The sequence below is a fragment of the Hylobates moloch genome, unplaced genomic scaffold, assembly GCF_009828535.3.
Source record: "Hylobates moloch isolate HMO894 unplaced genomic scaffold, HMol_V3 SCAFFOLD_15, whole genome shotgun sequence".
In the NCBI taxonomy this organism is placed as follows: domain Eukaryota; kingdom Metazoa; phylum Chordata; class Mammalia; order Primates; family Hylobatidae; genus Hylobates; species Hylobates moloch.
The window spans coordinates 3,347,186-3,361,944 of record NW_026652290.1 but is presented as its reverse complement, the minus strand read 5'-3'; the positions used below and the strand labels follow the sequence as shown (position 1 = coordinate 3,361,944).

Genomic DNA, 14,759 nt, shown 5'->3' with positions numbered 1-14,759 from the left:
AAAAAAAAAAAAAAAAAAAAAAAAAAAAAAAAAAAGAAAAAGAAAATCAGTTCAAAAAACAAGACAGTAGATAATTGGGCTAATTTGGTACAGAAATGAGTGTAAAAACAAATGTATGGCCTGGGCACGGTGGCTCACACCCACAATCCCAGCATTTTGAGAGGCTGAGGTGGGTGGATCACAAGGTCAGGAGTTCAAGACCAGCCTGGCTAAGATAGTGAAACCCTGTCTCTACTAAAACTACAAAAATTAGCCAGGCAAAGTGGCAGGCGCCTGTAATCCCAGCTACTTGGGAGGCTGAGGCAGGAGAATCGCTTTAACCCAGGCGGCAGAGGTTGCAATGAGCTGAGATTGTGCCACTGCACTCCAGCCTGGGCGACTAGAGTGAGACTCCCTCTCAAAAAAAAAAAAAAAAAAAAGCATCATTTCTCTTTCCTGACTTCCCCATTTCTTTTTCTTCTTTTTTTTTTTTTTTTGAGACAGGGTCTCACTCTGTCACTCAGGCAAGAGTGCAGTGGTGGGATCATGGCTCACTGCAGCCTCAACTTCCCAGGCTCAGATGATTCTTCTACCTCAGCCTAGCTGGGACCACAGACGCTCACATCACGCCCAGCTAATTTTTTGTACTTTTGGTAGAGACAGAATTTTGCCATGTTGCTCAGGCTGGTCTTGAACTCCTAGGCTCAAGCAATCTGCCTGCCTTTAACTCCCAAGGTGCTAGGATTACAGGTGTGAGTCCCAGTGCCTGGCGTCTTTCTTTTTTTTTTTTTTCTTTTTTGTTGTTTGAGACGGGGTCTCATTCTGCAACTCAGGTTGGAGTGCAGTGGCTCCATCACAGCTCACTGCAGTCTCTGCCTCCCAGGCTCAAATGATCCTCCCACCTCAACCTCCCGAGTAGCTGGGACCACCCACAGGCGTGTGCTTGTTCTTTTTTTAGAGATGGGGGGGGGTCTCACTCTATTGCCCCAGGCTGCAGTAGGCGATCATGGCTCACTGTAGCCTCCAACTCCTGGGCTCAGGCGATGCTGCCACCTCAGCCTCCTGAGTAGCTGGGACCACAGGAATGAGCCACTGTATGTAGCCTATTAAGTCACTATTCCTATAAATGGTGCACCTTCCAAAAGTCCCCTATGCCCCCACCTTTTTTGACTCCTTCTTCCCTCTCTCCTCATCCATTCCTCTCAGTCCTATGGTCCTTTCCTTCTCAATGTCTTTTTAAATCCCTTCCTTCCTTTATCCCTACCCTTCACTCCTTCTCACCTGCTTCTAGAACTTCTGTTCTAATCCTAATCCTAATCCTATGTAAAGTCCCTATATCAAATCAAGCCTCTTAAGACACCAAAACACTGATTTCATCTAGTACAGAAGGAATGAGGGCCTGATCACTGCGGAAATTTAAACTTCTTCAGCTGGGCCGGGCGTGGTAGCTCACGCCTGTAATCCCAACACTTTGGAGGGGGCTGAGGCAGGTGGATCACTTGAGGTCAAGAGTTTGACACCAGCCTGGCCAACATGGTAAAACCCCATCTCTACTAAAAATACAAAAATTAGCTAGGTGTAGTGGCACGTACCAGTAGTCCCAGCTACTTGGGAGGCTGAGGATGGAGAATCGCTTGAACCCAAGCAACGGAGGTTGCAGTGAGCCAAGATTGTGCCACTGCATTCCAGCCTGGGTGACAGAGCAAGACTCTTGTCTTAAATAAACAAATAAATAAAATAAACTTCTTGGGCTGGAAATTGGAGACTTGGTAGAATTTGGTCCCAACTTCCCAGCCTTATCTTCCCTCATTCCCAAACACCTGTTACTGTGAGCCCCAAACAGGTTTGCTCTCTCCACATCACCATCTAGTGTTTTTTTTTTTCCAACTTTTCCCATTCTTTAATGGCTAGCTAAAATGGAGTATCCTCACTGAATCATCTCTTCCCCTATCCCCAGTTCCCTAAAGAGAATGCCTGCGTTTTAGCACTGCCTTGTATCTTTATCTTTTAAGAGTTCTTCATCCTGACGGGCGCGGTGGCTCACGCCTGTAATCCCAGCACTTTGGGAGGCCGAGGCAGGCGGATCACAAGGTCAGGAGATTGAGACCATCTTGGCTGACACGGTGAAACGCTGTTTCTACTAAAAATACAAAAAATTAGCCAGGCGTGGTGGCGGGCACCTGTAGTCCCAGCTACTCGGGAGGCTGAGGCAGGAGAATGGCGTGATCCCGGGAGGCGGAGCTTGCAGTGAGCTGAGATCGTGCCACTGCACTCCAGCCTGGGGGACACAGCGAAACTCCGTCTCAAAAAAAAAAAAAAAAAAGAGTTCTTTATCCACTCCAGCATCACCTGCATCCAACTAAAGGCAAAATCTTCTTAAACTTCCTAACTCCTATAACACCTCACATAGCAGGTACTCATTAAACATTGATTGATCGATCATGGTGGGACTTTAGAGAAGACTGAAGTCATCAGGAGATGGTTTGTGAGTAAAGAGAATCTTGAGATGGGTTTTCAAGCATTTAGTTGAGGAAAGGCAAGCAGGGCTTCCAGGGATGGAGAGCAACGTGTATTGGTAAACCAAGAACATCAGACTGAGCAGAGCAGAAAAACGTAGAAGCCACACAGATAAAGGCCTGGAACAACCAAGGCCAGATTACAGGCAACAGTGGAATGACTTGATTCAACACAAGTGCGCTTCTGGGAGCAGAATGGACTGAGGAGAGGTGAGGATGGGAGACATCTGAGTCTCTGGGCCAAGCAGAGGCTTCTGCAACAATTCAGGCAAACATGGGGTGACAAGGACCCTGACTGAGACGATGCTGAACCCCAACTGCTGGTTTGTTCAACTGGTACAGTTCACATTATTAAGCCATAACAACTGTGAAGCTTATGTCTCTACAGATACCATGTGACTCCCCCCAAGCAAGTGTGTCCTTCTCATTTCATAATGTGACTCTAGGCTGGGTGCGGTAGCTCACGTGTGTAATCCCAGTGCTTTGTAAGGGAAAGGTGGGAGGATCACTTGAACTCGAGTTTGAGACCAGCCTGGGCAACATAGCAAGACCTTATCTCTACCAAAAATCAAAAGAATTAGCCAAGCGTGGTGGCGTGTGCCTATAGTCCCAGTTACTCAGGAGGCTGAGGCACAAGACTTATTTGAGCACAGGGGTTCAAGGCTGCAGTGAGCTATGATCCCACCCCTGCACTCCAGCCTAGACAACAGCACGCGAGACTCTGTCTCAAAAACGAGTAACAAAAACAAAATGTAACTCTAAATGTAGCCTATTAAACTCAGCTTAGGTCATTTAAATTATTCAATACCCATATCAGTATCTTCAAAGCAAACTAATTCCACTGTGGTTATAGCAAGTTAGGCATTTCTGGGCAAGTGGTTTGATTGGAGTCAGGATGTCCTCTTTTTGTGAAATTATGGCAGTAGTACCTGCTTTGCTAGGATACTTGGTAAACCAATTTAATGAATTATCTGTAAAGTACTTTGAGCTCCTTGGAGAACAGTTCTATATATAAAGAAGCCTTATGACCTGCCTGCAACTGCAGATTTTGCAAACATGATCTTACTTTTTCTCTCTTTTGGGATATGCTTCCCTTTAAACTGAAGCTCAACCTCCTGAAGGGGGTTTCTTACCAGGAAAAATCAGACAATTTGAGGAAATAGCTATCACCTCCAAGATCCCGAAAGCAGTACTAAATAAGAGACCTCAGAACAAGGCAGTACTAGGTATCTCATCTATCCCATTACCAGTCCAATTTCTCTCTCCACTTAAAGGAGGCTTCCAGGTCTAGCCTACAGGAAAGTTCACTTATTTAACCCTCAGGCAGAGTACTACCTGCTAACCAGGTTAACAAACATTTCCTTCGTAGCACTATAATTCACAGTGCAATGACAGCAATATGCCTCTGTAACTACAGCTTCAGACTGTGCTCCTCAGCCTTACTCAGAATAGGCTATCAACACTGACTCGTTAGGATGTTCAAGGGGGTATATGTATGTGTGTGTGGGGGGAGTCCCCGACACCGATTTCACCATGCTTCTGTGGTCACTGCAGGAAAAAGGTAGAGCTCTCTGTTCTCTATCGTCGCTCTCTTTGGAATATTATTCTCACTTCAAGCATTCTGCCTGAGCGAAGCCGTCACTTCTCCAACACATGGTCACAATTCTGAAGCTGCCAGGCGACTGAACGCAGTCGGCAGCACCCACCACTACCGGAGACTCAGCCCCAATCTGAAGCTTCTCCCTTAGGGATTGGGGCGCTGGGTTCCTGGAGTTACCGCCGGGCGGCGACCCCACCACGATCTCCCCAAAGCGCCGAAGCATGTCAGCCCGAAGATCTTGGCTGTCGCCTTCCCCCGAGCCTGCGGTGCCCGACGGTACCCCGAGTTCACGCCGCCGCGCGCCAGAGCAAGAGGACGCGCCGCAGCGAGGGAAGCGAGGGCCGGACTGGGGCCCCGGCGCCCTGATAGGGAAGGGGCGTGATCACAGGCTGCTCGCGGCGAGGGCGAGCCCGGGCGTGGGCTGCCAAGAGGCGACGCCGTGGATCCCGGGGAGGGGACGTGGGGGTGAAGAGAGGGGCAGCCCAGTGGCTCGAGGGCAAGCAGACACGGCCACGGCTACTCACTCAGCCAGGACTCCAGGCTTTCCCCTTCCGCCTCCGCCATATTGCAGCCGCCCGGGCCGGCCCCGCGGCTTCAAAACTCGCGAGAGTCTGCACGAGCTGATACGGGGCGGGGCCTGCATGGGGTCCTGAGAGGAGTGAGTGCCGTCACCGAGGGCCGCGCCAGGCTGCGACGGTTACTGGGAGGGCAAGTGTTTCCTTTTGGCGCTTCCCTTTGGACCCCGGAGTGGGAAACTCTAACGTCCAGATCAGTGGAGAGAAACGCAGATTTAGGACCCTGAAGAGTCTTTTTCACCCGTTTCCCGTCACTCGCTCAGGCGCGCCGAGGGCAGTCCTTGTGGGGTCCTCGTGGCCAGCCAAGATGGCTGCCCCTGCAGTGAAGGTTGCCCGAGGATGGTCGGGCCTGGCGTTGGGCGTGCGGCGGGCTGTCTTGCAGCTTCCAGGGTGAGAGGGTGGCGGGCAGCGGGGGGGCGCCGCTTGGTCCTACACGGAGGGACCTGCGAGGGAGGACGGGGGCCACAGGCAGGCCTCGTGGGGCCCTAGAGAGAGCACTGCCCTGGGGGCCGGAGTATCTGGATTCAAGCTTCTAAGTTAGCTGCGTGACCCTGGGCCAATCCGAAGGTTTAGTGACTACCTCTCGCCTAAGGAGTCTGGCTGATCTAGGGTTTTAACGCGGAGCCGAAAGTGCGGTTCAGCTAAAGAGCTCAGAGCTGGGATCGCCTGTGAATTGGGATGGGTGTGTAGGCGCCAAGCCCATTCTTACCGTTAGTACTTGACCAGGAGGAGACTTTACTCGCCTGCTTGGGGGATGTCCTCCTACTTCTTGGGACAAGGGCCTGAATTGTTGTGGCTCATGTTTAGCTCGCGGTCTCCGCGCCGCTCTCCCTCGTCGGCGCGTTGGCAGTCATGCCTATTGTTAAGTCAAACCTACTCGCTTGTGGAGTCAGCTTTTGCCTGTCTCCTCCTTTTCCCCCTCCCAGGCTAATTCAGGTGAGGTGGAGCCGCTATAGTCCTGAATTCAGGGATCCCTTGATTGACAAGGAATATTATCGCAAGCCTGTGGAGGAGCTAACTGAGGAGGAGAAGTACCATCGGGAGCTCAAGAAGACTCAGCTCATCAAAGCTGCTCCAGCAGGGAAAACAAGTTCTGTGTTTGAAGACCCAATCATCAGGTTAGATGGAAACAAACACTTGTTACATGGACTGGGACTATCCCAGGGAGGGTCTCTGGTGAGGATTCCGTGATACAGCCTTGGAGAGCTAAACATGTTGCTTTTCTCTTTGAAGTAAATTCACCAACATGATGATGATAGGAGGAAACAAAGTACTGGCCAGATCCCTCATGACTCAGGTAAACAGCACTTCCCTCCTCAGTCATCTTTCTTGCCCCCCCCCACCCCGTAGCCTTGTAGTTGGTACTTTCAGTGTAGCTTAAGAGCAAATGGATTCATATACCTATTACTAAGATTAACTTCCCTGCAGTGTACGGGCTTTAATGAAGCCCTGTAGGAGTCAACAATTGCTTTTCCTTGGTGTTTCGGAAATAAACACACAATTTAAAAAAAAAAAGGAAAAAAAATAATAAAACAACTGCCATTCCCCACCTCACCCCCCCACCCCCTCCACGCCACAAATCTCAGTCCACTCTTTCTGTCCTAGTCTAGCAAAGGGGGAGGCACTTAAAAACTTTGTTTTGGATGTGCTGTAAGAGGAGCTGCATTGCCAGAGCAGAACTGGAGGATGGGAGTAAAGGGCAAGGTACTAGCTTGGCTGGGTAAACCCTTTAGGGAGCCTGGGGCAGCCTCTTCCACCGTATTCTTTTGCAGACTCTGGAAGCTCTGAAAAGGAAGCAGTTTGAGAAGTACCATGCTGCTTCTGCAGAGGAACAGGCAACCATCGAACGCAACCCCTACACCATCTTCCATCAAGCACTGAAAAACTGTGAGCCTCTGATTGGGCTGGTACCCATCCTCAAGGGAGGCCATTTCTACCAGGTGAATGAATGGCCAGGGCAAGAAAGCAGGGCCCTCTACATGTGAAACAAGATAGGTGGTGCTTGGGAGTTGGGTCAAGATTGATAGCTTTCCAGCTGGTGCAGTGGGATTGCACTTGTAATCTCAGCACTTTGGGAGCCTAATGCAGGATAGCTTGAGCTCAGGAGTTAAGGGACCAGCAGGGCAACATAGGGAGACCCCGTCTCTACAAAAAAAAAAAAAAAAAACAAAAAAATTAGCCAGGTGTGGTGGTGTGCACCTGTGCTCCCAACTACTCAGGAGGCTGAGGTATGAGGATCACTTGAGTCCGGGAGGTCAAGGCTGCAGTGAGTTATGATTGCGCCCCTGCATTCCAGCCTGGGCAAGAGAGAGAAACCTTGTCTCAGGAAAAAAAAAAAAAAAAACGGCTGGGCACGGTGGCTCACACCTGTAATCCCAGCACTTTGGGAGGCCGAGGCGGGTGGACTGCCTGAGGTCGGGAGTTCGAGATCAACATGGAGAAACCCTGTTTCTACTAAAAATACAAAATTAGCCAGGCATGGTGGCGCATGCTTGTAATCCCAGCTACTTGGGAGGCTGAAGCAGGAGAATCGCTTGAACCCAGGAGGCAGGGTTGTGGTGAGCTGAGATCACGCCATTGCACTCCAGCCTGGCAACAGAGCAAGACGCTGTCTCAAAAAAAAAAAAAGGTTGAGACTGTCACGGTCCACTCGTCTGAGTCCTGTAGCGTAAAAATTATAGGCAGAAGATGGAAGAGCGAAAAAGTTTCTGAATGACATCTGGCAGCCCACCTCCCTTTGCCTTTTTCTGTCAAGCATCCTTTGTGTCCTAACCTGTAAAATTGTCATGGTGAGGGACTATTCATATCCTGTCTTTGTATGCCAGTGTTTGGCATAGTGCTTGACCCATAACTGATGCTTCATCAGTGTTTGCTGAACAGTACTAGGTATCTCTTTCATAGCATTTAATTATATTTTATTCTCCTGGTTTTCTCGTGTTCTCCTTTTTCAATATCAACTCCATGGGGTAGGGACTTCATTATTGTCTGCACTCTCGTGTCTGGCATGGTACTGACACATAGTGAGGGCCTGACAAATGATTTTTGGACACGGGGTCTTGCTTTTTGGTTTTCTTTAACTGTTTGTATAGGGTCTTATTGTTTTTAACTTTTTTTTTTTTGAGATGGAGTTTCGCTCCTGTTGCCCAGACTGGAGTGCAGTGGCGTAATCTCGGCTCTCGGGTCTCAGCTCACTGCAGCCTCTGCCTCCCGGGTTCAAGAGATTCTCCTGTCTCAGCCCCTGCCCGCCCCAAGTAGCTGGGATTACAGGTGGCCGCCACCATGCCCAGCTAATTTTTTTGTATTTTTAGTAGAGACAGAGTTTTGCTGTGTCTGAAGACCAAAGGGGTCTTGTTTTTAGGTATCTATGGTCTGAGGTGGATTAGTCACCCCAGCTAAGGGGGCTTTTCCTATTTGGTTCGTATAACAACTTGGTAGGACTACCATTTAGGAGGGAAAATGGCCAGTGCTTTTCTTCTTTTGCTTTTTCTTTTTTTTTTTTTTTGAGACGAAGTCTTGCTCTGTTGCCCAGGCTGGAGTGCAGTGGTGCAATCTTGGCTCACTGCAACCTCCGTCTCCTGGGTTCAAGCATTTCTACCTCAGCCTCCCAAGTAGCTGGGATTACAGGTGCCTGCCACCACGCCCAGCTAATTTTTGCATTTTTACTAGAGACGAGGTTTCACCACGTTGGCCAGGCTGGTGTCGAAATCCTGACCTCAGGTGATCCGCCTGCCTCGGCCTCCCAAAGTGCTGGAGTTACAGGTGTGAGCCACCGTGCCTGGCCTTCTTTTTCTTTTTAGTATATGGAGACAGGGTCTTGTTGTATTGACCAGGCTGGTCTTGAACTCCTGGGCTCAAGCGATCCTCCTGCCTCAGCCTCCCAAAGTGCTGGGATTACAGGTGTGAGCCACTGTGCCTGGAGAGGCCAGTGCTTAATGAGTATTTGCTGAATGAACGCCTCTTATGTCTGCTACACTGGGGTCACCTGAAGGTGAGGGAAGCTCAAAGAAGAAAAGACAGGCCCTTCTCCCAGGCCTGACCAGGGCTGGTCCAGAGGGAACATGTGGCTACTCCTTAGAATTCAGGGAGGCAGGAGGCCCCAAACCCTGGCAGACTCTTGGACCAACTTGCCTATGTCCTGTCTCACCCAGGTCCCTGTACCCCTACCCGACCGGCGTCGCCGCTTCCTAGCTATGAAGTGGATGATCACTGAGTGCCGGAATAGAAAGCACCGGCGGACACTGATGCCAGAGAAGCTGTCACACGAGCTGCTGGAGGCTTTCCATAACCAGGGCCCCGTGATCAAGAGGAAGCATGACTTGCACAAGATGGCAGAGGCCAACCGTGCCCTGGCCCACTACCGCTGGTGGTAGAGTCGCCAGGAGGAGCCCAGGGCCCTCTGCCACAAGAAACAGTGTGAGCCACTGCCACGCTGAAAACTACCTGTGGGTTAAGGATGTAGTTCCTTTGTAAGGGTGGGCAGGCCTCATAAGAAAGATGGAGCAGCATATTCACTATCCGTTAATCCTTCCTTCTTTGAGGCTGGAACTTGCTCTCTCTGCCTCCATTTCCTTATAAAGAGGGAGCACATTGACTTGGGAATTTCCTCCAGGAAACTCAGGGCTGTCTTCTCTTCCCTTAGGTTGGGGTGGACCTTTGGATATAAAAGGAAGCAGTTTTAGTATCAGAAAAGATTTATTAGAAAATTCTCAACGCTGAACTGGTGTAGCATGTGGTGCAGCATTCAGTGAAACTGGCTGGAGGAAATAGGCTTGTTTCCATAGTTGTCTTTGTACAAAATGTATAAAAAGCAGTTTCTGGTGTGACTTGTGCTCTGCCTCTGCCCCTTGACATCCCAAAGCACCCCACCAATGGCTACGCTTACCCATTTTACAGATGGGTAAACTGAGGCACCAAGGTAGTAGTTGCACTAATGGTTACACAGTGCAGTGGCTCTTGGGAGTTGCCCTTCTCTGCCTGGCCCTGGTGGGTTGTGGGGAAAGGGGCTCAGGGTAGGACCACAGCATAAGTGGGAAACATCTCACCAGGAGATGGGAAAGTCTAGAAGGGAAGACACTCAAAGTCTGGAAGGGAAAAGTCTGAGTGAGGCAGAGACTCCACTGCCAGCTTCAGAGGTGGGTAGAAGAAAGGCCAGTGCTGGCGAGGCAGCCCTGATCTGGAGGCCTAGTCGGAGACTTCGCTGTAGTAATACTTGTGGGCAGCTGGCGTCATCTTCCAGCCGGCCGCCCGGAACTCAATGATCTCCAACAGCAGCAGCTGGGCCAGGGAGCTGAGGCCAGTTGGGAGCAGGAAGCCATCCCGGATCAGCACAAAGAGCTCATCCATGCGCTGCCCATTCATTTTCTCCAGCTGCTCCCCAACCCGGTGCAGCTGCAGCACCAAACAGTCCACCTGCAGGGGACAGTGCGGGTAACACAAGTGAACTGGGGCACGGCCAGCCTCTCATACAGCATTTCCCAAGTGCCAGGTGCTGTGCTTTGCCTTTACACTCGTTCCCTTGCTCCCTCCTCACCATCCAGTGGGTACTTCCACATCTTACACGGAAAGAAAGGAGTTCCAGGACTTGCCTGAGGTCCCTCATCTGGCCAGGCTCCACTCAAGCCTGTCTCCAAACCACTTCTTCATCCCACTCTCCTGCCTCCTGCACACTGCCTGACCCTGGTTTGGCTTTGGGGCAGTCTGTACCCACAGCTAGCCATGGCTCACACAGCTGCCATCATAGGTTGGCTTTCTGACGGAGAAGGAAGCCGCTGAGCCAGTAGGTTTTGGCTGCTCTCTGTATTGGATAAATTCCAGACCTGGCAGCTTGCCCTATAACTCCGACAGGCCTTAAACACCCCCACACTCCTGCCCCAGAAGGGACACAGTCCTCAAAGACCTCCGTGAGCAGTGGGCTGACAATCGGCTGAGCCAGACTGTCCATCCTGCAGCCTTCTGTGCTTGTGCCGGGGCTGGGGCCACCCACCTCCTCCTCCTTGCTCAAACTGTCTGGCTGGGCCAGCCGGAAGAGGCAGTCATAGACAGGGTTCACCAGGGCCATCATGGGCATGTTGTTCACCTGTGAGGAAGAGGAGGGGTCAGAGCACCAGGCTTAGTGGCCAAGGGGAGCAGTCCAACCTGGGCCTCGGGAGACAGGCCATGTCTGCCTCCCTGGGTGGCTGCCGGGGCCTCACCCTCAGGTAGTCAAAGATGTTGCAGATAAAGGTGACATAGCAGACCCAGCCCTGCAGGGAGCGTGCTCGCAGCTGCTCCCGAGCCTGGTACTCCTGCTGCAGCCGGTTGAGGAGTCCACGCCGGAAGACACTCTGGCCTGCTTGTTTACTCTCTGCCTGTGAGCCAGGGAGAGGAAGGTGAAGGGTGGGGGGCGGTGCCCCTGCAACCCCACCCATCCTATGCCTCTCTCTGTCTTTGAGCTAGACCCTGTGCATCTCTGTCCTGCAGGCCAGGCCTCCTGCCCACTCCTGAAGCACCTTCCTCAAAGCAGCTTCCTTTACTCTCCCAACCCCTAACCTGAATGATGGCGTAGCACATGCGTCCTGCTTCCTTGCTGAACACACAGTCCTGCAGAGAATGGTCCACGATCACATTGGCCACTTTGTCTAAGTCCACAGCACCCGGATCTAGGGGTAGAGATAGGAGGGGAGTCTAGAGCTGCTGCTTTATCACATTTGCCTCCACCTGCTTCTAAGAATTTGAGAGATTTACAGTAGAGCACTCATATGCTTGAAGTGAAAGAGATCAAAAATCATACAGAGGACCGTGGCTCCAGTGGTGCAATCGGTTAGCGCATGGTACTTATAAGAAACCATGGCCGGGTGCGGTGGCTCATGCCTGTAATCCCAACACTTTGGGAGACTGAGGTGGGTGGATCACCTGGGGTCAGGAGTTTGAGACCAGCCTGGCTAACATGGTGAAACCCCATCTCTACTAAAAATACAAAAATTAGCCGGGTGTGGTGGCTTATGCATCATCTCATGTCATCCAAGCTATTGGGAGGCTAGGGCAGGAGAATCGCTTGGTCGCGGGAGGCAGAGGTTGCAGTGAGCCGAGATCATGCTATTGCACTCCAGCCTGGACGACAAAGCAAGACTCCATCTCAAAAAAAAAAAAAAAAAAAAAAAAGGCCGGGCGCAGTGGCTCACGCTTGTAATCCCAGCACTTTGGGAGGCCGAGGCGGGCGGATCACGAGGTCAGGAGATCGAGACCACGGTGAAACCCCGTCTCTACTAAAAATACAAAAAAATTAGCCGGGCGTGGTGGCGGGCGCCTGTAGTCCCAGCTACTCGGAGAGGCTGAGGCAGGAGAATGGCGTGAACCCGGGAGGCGGAGCTTGCAGTGAGCTGAGATCGTGCCACTGCACTCCAGCCTGGGTGACAGAGCGAGACTCCGTCTCAAAAAAAAAAAAAAAAAAAAAAAAAAAGCAAGGAAAAATAAAATAAATCATACAGAGGGCCCGGTGTGGTGGCTCACGCCTGTAATCCTAGCACTTTGAGAGGCCAAGGTGGGTGGATCACCTGAGGTCAGGAGGTCAAGACCAGTCTGGCCAACATGATGAAACCCCGTCTCTACAAAAATACAAAAAATTAGCTGGGCATGGTGGTGGGCGCCTGTAACCCCAGCTACTTGGGAGGCGGAGGTTGCAGTGAGCCAAGATCGTGCCATTGCACTCCAGCTTGGGCAAGAAGAGCGAAACTGTCTCAAAAAAAAAGAGAAAAGAATCCATACAGAGGACAGTAACCATACAAACAAACAGCTGTAGCTGTCTGTCTTCTGGTTGCCCAGTCAGAGAAAATGGGGAGGGTTATGTGGCTAGTAGGGACCAATCAAAGTAAGAATGTAGTTTCTCAGGAAACACATCTTTTCCTGGCACTAGGTTGAGGAAGTAATACCGACCAGGACATGCCTCCAACAGCAATTTCACAAGAAAAAGTGTTCTTATACTACACACATGCAAACCCCCGACAAGAGAGGGCCACACAGGGCCTCCCAACAGGCTCGGCTTGACACATGATGGGTGTTGCTAATTATTAGTTGAAGACAAACTTCTGTCCTGCGTGTTACAGTGGGAAGGCATCAGGCGAGGGCAATTACTATAGCTTCTCTGGCAAACGGAATATTCTCCATCTTCCGTCTCAAAGCAGGCAGCTGTGCATTCAAGAGACGGGGCTATGGCAGCACAGAAACGAGCGATTCAAATGTAAGCGCTTCAAGGGCAGGAGCCGTGTTCTTTTTTTATGGTTAAACTTTTTTTTTTTTTTTTTGAGACAGGGTCTCGTTCTGTTAGCCAGGCTGGAGTGCAGTGGCAGGATCATGGCTCATGGCACCCTCACCCTCCCAGGCTCAATCAATCCTCCTACCTCAGCATCTTAAGTAGCTGGGACCACAGGTGCGTGCCGCTATGCCCGACTATTTTTTTTTTTTTTTTTGTAGAGATGGGGTTTACACCATGTTTCCCGGACTGGTCTTGAACTCTTGGACTCAAGCAATCTGCCTACCTTGGCTTTCCAAAGTGCTGGAACTACAGGCATGAGCCACTGCGCCTAGCCCTATGGTTAAACTTTTAAAAAAGTCTTTACAGTCTGAGAAGTGACTGTGATTCATATTCCAAAATAATGGCCTCAATGTAGCTTGTCTTCCAGTTCATGAATTACGTTGCCGACTCCTATCGTCAGAGAATGAGGGGAGGAGGGGTGGAGGCATTCACCAGGCTCAGCCTCTGGTGCTGCCCACAGGGGCCCTTCTCTGTGGTTCCTGTCCCCAGCTCAGGAGGGGGTCCCGTGCTCACCTTTGAGTGCTGTCTTCAGCAGCTGCTGGGTCTCTGCATCAAAGGACTGGATTTTATACTCCTCTCTACTGGGCTCCCCCATGACTAGCCAGCCCGGGTAGCTCTTGACTGGGCTGGGAATAAGGACAGCACCTGGGGAGGAGAAGAGGCGAAGGGAGCGGCCTCAGGTGTGGAGCGCAGGGCGGGTTCCGTCCTGCAGGCCCTGGACGGGGCTGTCGGCGCTCGGGACAGGGGCTCCTGGGCGGTCCGTGGCGTGCGGTGGTTGGCTGAGGGCCCACCAGGCTCTGGCTTCTGGCGGGGACTGGGCATCAGCCAGGCACCTGCTGCTCAGTTTAGAAACCACTCGCTTGTGGGATTACACAAGAGCGAGAAGCTGAAGCAGGAAAGCGCCCACCCTCCAGTCCCAGCAGGAGGCAGGAGTGGACTGGGGCAGGGTGTGTGCGGGCGGACGTTACAGTTGCTTAAATAAACCGGCCTGACGTTGCTGGCCCAGGAAGATGCCGGGTGAGGGCCAGGCTGGGAACTCCAAGCGGTGCGACTCTGTCCCCAGCAGGGTTCCGAGCCCCTCTCCCCAACCCTCTCTTTCTGGCTTTCGCCGAGTCCTTCGGTCTCAACACCCGCCGCTGCATCCCCCGGATGGGGCCGGCCTGCGTGGGTGGGGATGCAGGCGCCCAGTCCGCCGCCCCTGCCGGGAGCAGCCTGAACTCCCCAGACCCGTGCCAGCTTCTCCCCGGGACAGGCTGGTCGGATCGGCTCCCGAGTGGCAGTAACCCGGCCCTACGCACTCGAGAATCCTAATTCCTGAGCTCCATTCTGGAGCCTTCCTCTTACGGGGGGGCAGGATGATGCGCCCCCGAGAGGTGGCTCCCGCCGGAGGCTCCCCTCTGGCCATAGGAGGCGCCTTTAAGGTCTCCAGCCCTCGGCCGCTACCCCCGCGCCCGGAACTCCCCTCCCGGAGGCACAGGGCGGGCTGCTGAGCCCACGGCCCAGGAACGGCGGGCGGGAGAGGCGGCGTGGGCGCCGGGACCCACCTGCCGGGCCGGTGGCGCGCGCGCGCGTGCCCGGGCCGCTCGGCGCCTGGGAGCGCGCAACCAGCGTCCGGCGCTGCGGGGGCCGCCGTGAGCTCATCTCCTCGCGCGGCGCCGGGGAAGGGCCGGCTCGCCCGCGCCACCTGCCGGGCCCCCGGGACACTGCCCTGGCCTCCAGGCCGCCCCGGAAGCCGCGCCGCCTGCGTGGGACCCTGCGACGCTGCCACCCGGCCGCAGGCGGAACTCGCTCGGCTCGTC

General features: G+C 52.5%; 3 protein-coding genes across 9 annotated transcripts in view; 1 reads left to right on the top strand and 2 right to left on the bottom strand.

The window, feature by feature from the left end:
* Positions 1–5,554, bottom strand: part of GGA3 (golgi associated, gamma adaptin ear containing, ARF binding protein 3) — a 22,120-nt gene extending 16,566 nt beyond the window's left edge. For 2 of the 3 annotated variants that reach the window (XM_032177578.2, XM_058428155.1), the window contains exon 1: positions 4,620–4,728. In XM_032177578.2, the coding sequence (XP_032033469.1) occupies positions 4,620–4,659 (40 nt within the window). In that variant the 5' untranslated portion in view covers positions 4,660–4,728. Of the gene's footprint in view, positions 1–4,619; positions 4,729–5,379 lie in introns of those variants that run through there. The other variant, XM_058428156.1, reaches the window with a different exon arrangement.
* On the top strand, positions 4,845–9,493 carry MRPS7 (mitochondrial ribosomal protein S7). Its single transcript, XM_032177584.2, has 5 exons — positions 4,845–5,060; positions 5,597–5,788; positions 5,904–5,967; positions 6,443–6,610; positions 8,819–9,493. Exons 1-5 carry the CDS (start codon positions 4,978–4,980, stop codon positions 9,038–9,040), a joined length of 729 nt encoding a protein of 242 aa, XP_032033475.1. The 5' UTR covers positions 4,845–4,977; the 3' UTR covers positions 9,041–9,493.
* On the bottom strand, positions 9,344–14,593 carry MIF4GD (MIF4G domain containing). 5 transcript variants are annotated; one of them, XM_032177579.2, is made up of 6 exons: positions 14,305–14,593; positions 13,474–13,605; positions 11,199–11,308; positions 10,862–11,017; positions 10,654–10,746; positions 9,344–10,079 (listed from the first exon to the last, which is right to left on the bottom strand). In XM_032177579.2, exons 1-6 carry the CDS (start codon positions 14,363–14,365, stop codon positions 9,852–9,854), a joined length of 780 nt encoding a protein of 259 aa, XP_032033470.1. In that variant the 5' UTR covers positions 14,366–14,593; the 3' UTR covers positions 9,344–9,851. The 5 variants fall into 5 exon arrangements, with proteins under 5 accessions (XP_032033470.1, XP_032033472.1, XP_032033474.1 ...); XM_032177581.2 differs by having other exon boundaries at positions 14,505–14,593; XM_058428157.1 differs by having other exon boundaries at positions 9,615–10,079; positions 14,259–14,491.
* Between the last annotated feature and the right edge of the window lie 166 nt (positions 14,594–14,759).

What these genes read in the sequence shown, in the direction of transcription:
- MRPS7 (XM_032177584.2), top strand. Translation starts at nt 4,978, where the DNA reads ATGGCTGCCCCTGCAGTGAAGGTTGCCCGAGGATGGTCGGGCCTGGCG. An exon ending in GCTGTCTTGCAGCTTCCAGG is followed by an intron (nt 5,061 to 5,596) that starts GTGAGAGGGTGG and finishes TCCCCCTCCCAG; the next exon opens with GCTAATTCAGGTGAGGTGGA. An exon ending in TTTGAAGACCCAATCATCAG is followed by an intron (nt 5,789 to 5,903) that starts GTTAGATGGAAA and finishes TTCTCTTTGAAG; the next exon opens with TAAATTCACCAACATGATGA.
- MIF4GD (XM_032177579.2), bottom strand. Translation starts at nt 14,365, where the DNA reads ATGGCCAGAGGGGAGCCTCCGGCGGGAGCCACCTCTCGGGGGCGCATC. An exon ending in GCGCATCATCCTGCCCCCCC is followed by an intron (nt 13,606 to 14,304) that starts GTAAGAGGAAGG and finishes TCTCCTCCCCAG; the next exon opens with GTGCTGTCCTTATTCCCAGC. An exon ending in ACATCTTTGACTACCTGAGG is followed by an intron (nt 10,747 to 10,861) that starts GTGAGGCCCCGG and finishes TCTTCCTCACAG; the next exon opens with GTGAACAACATGCCCATGAT.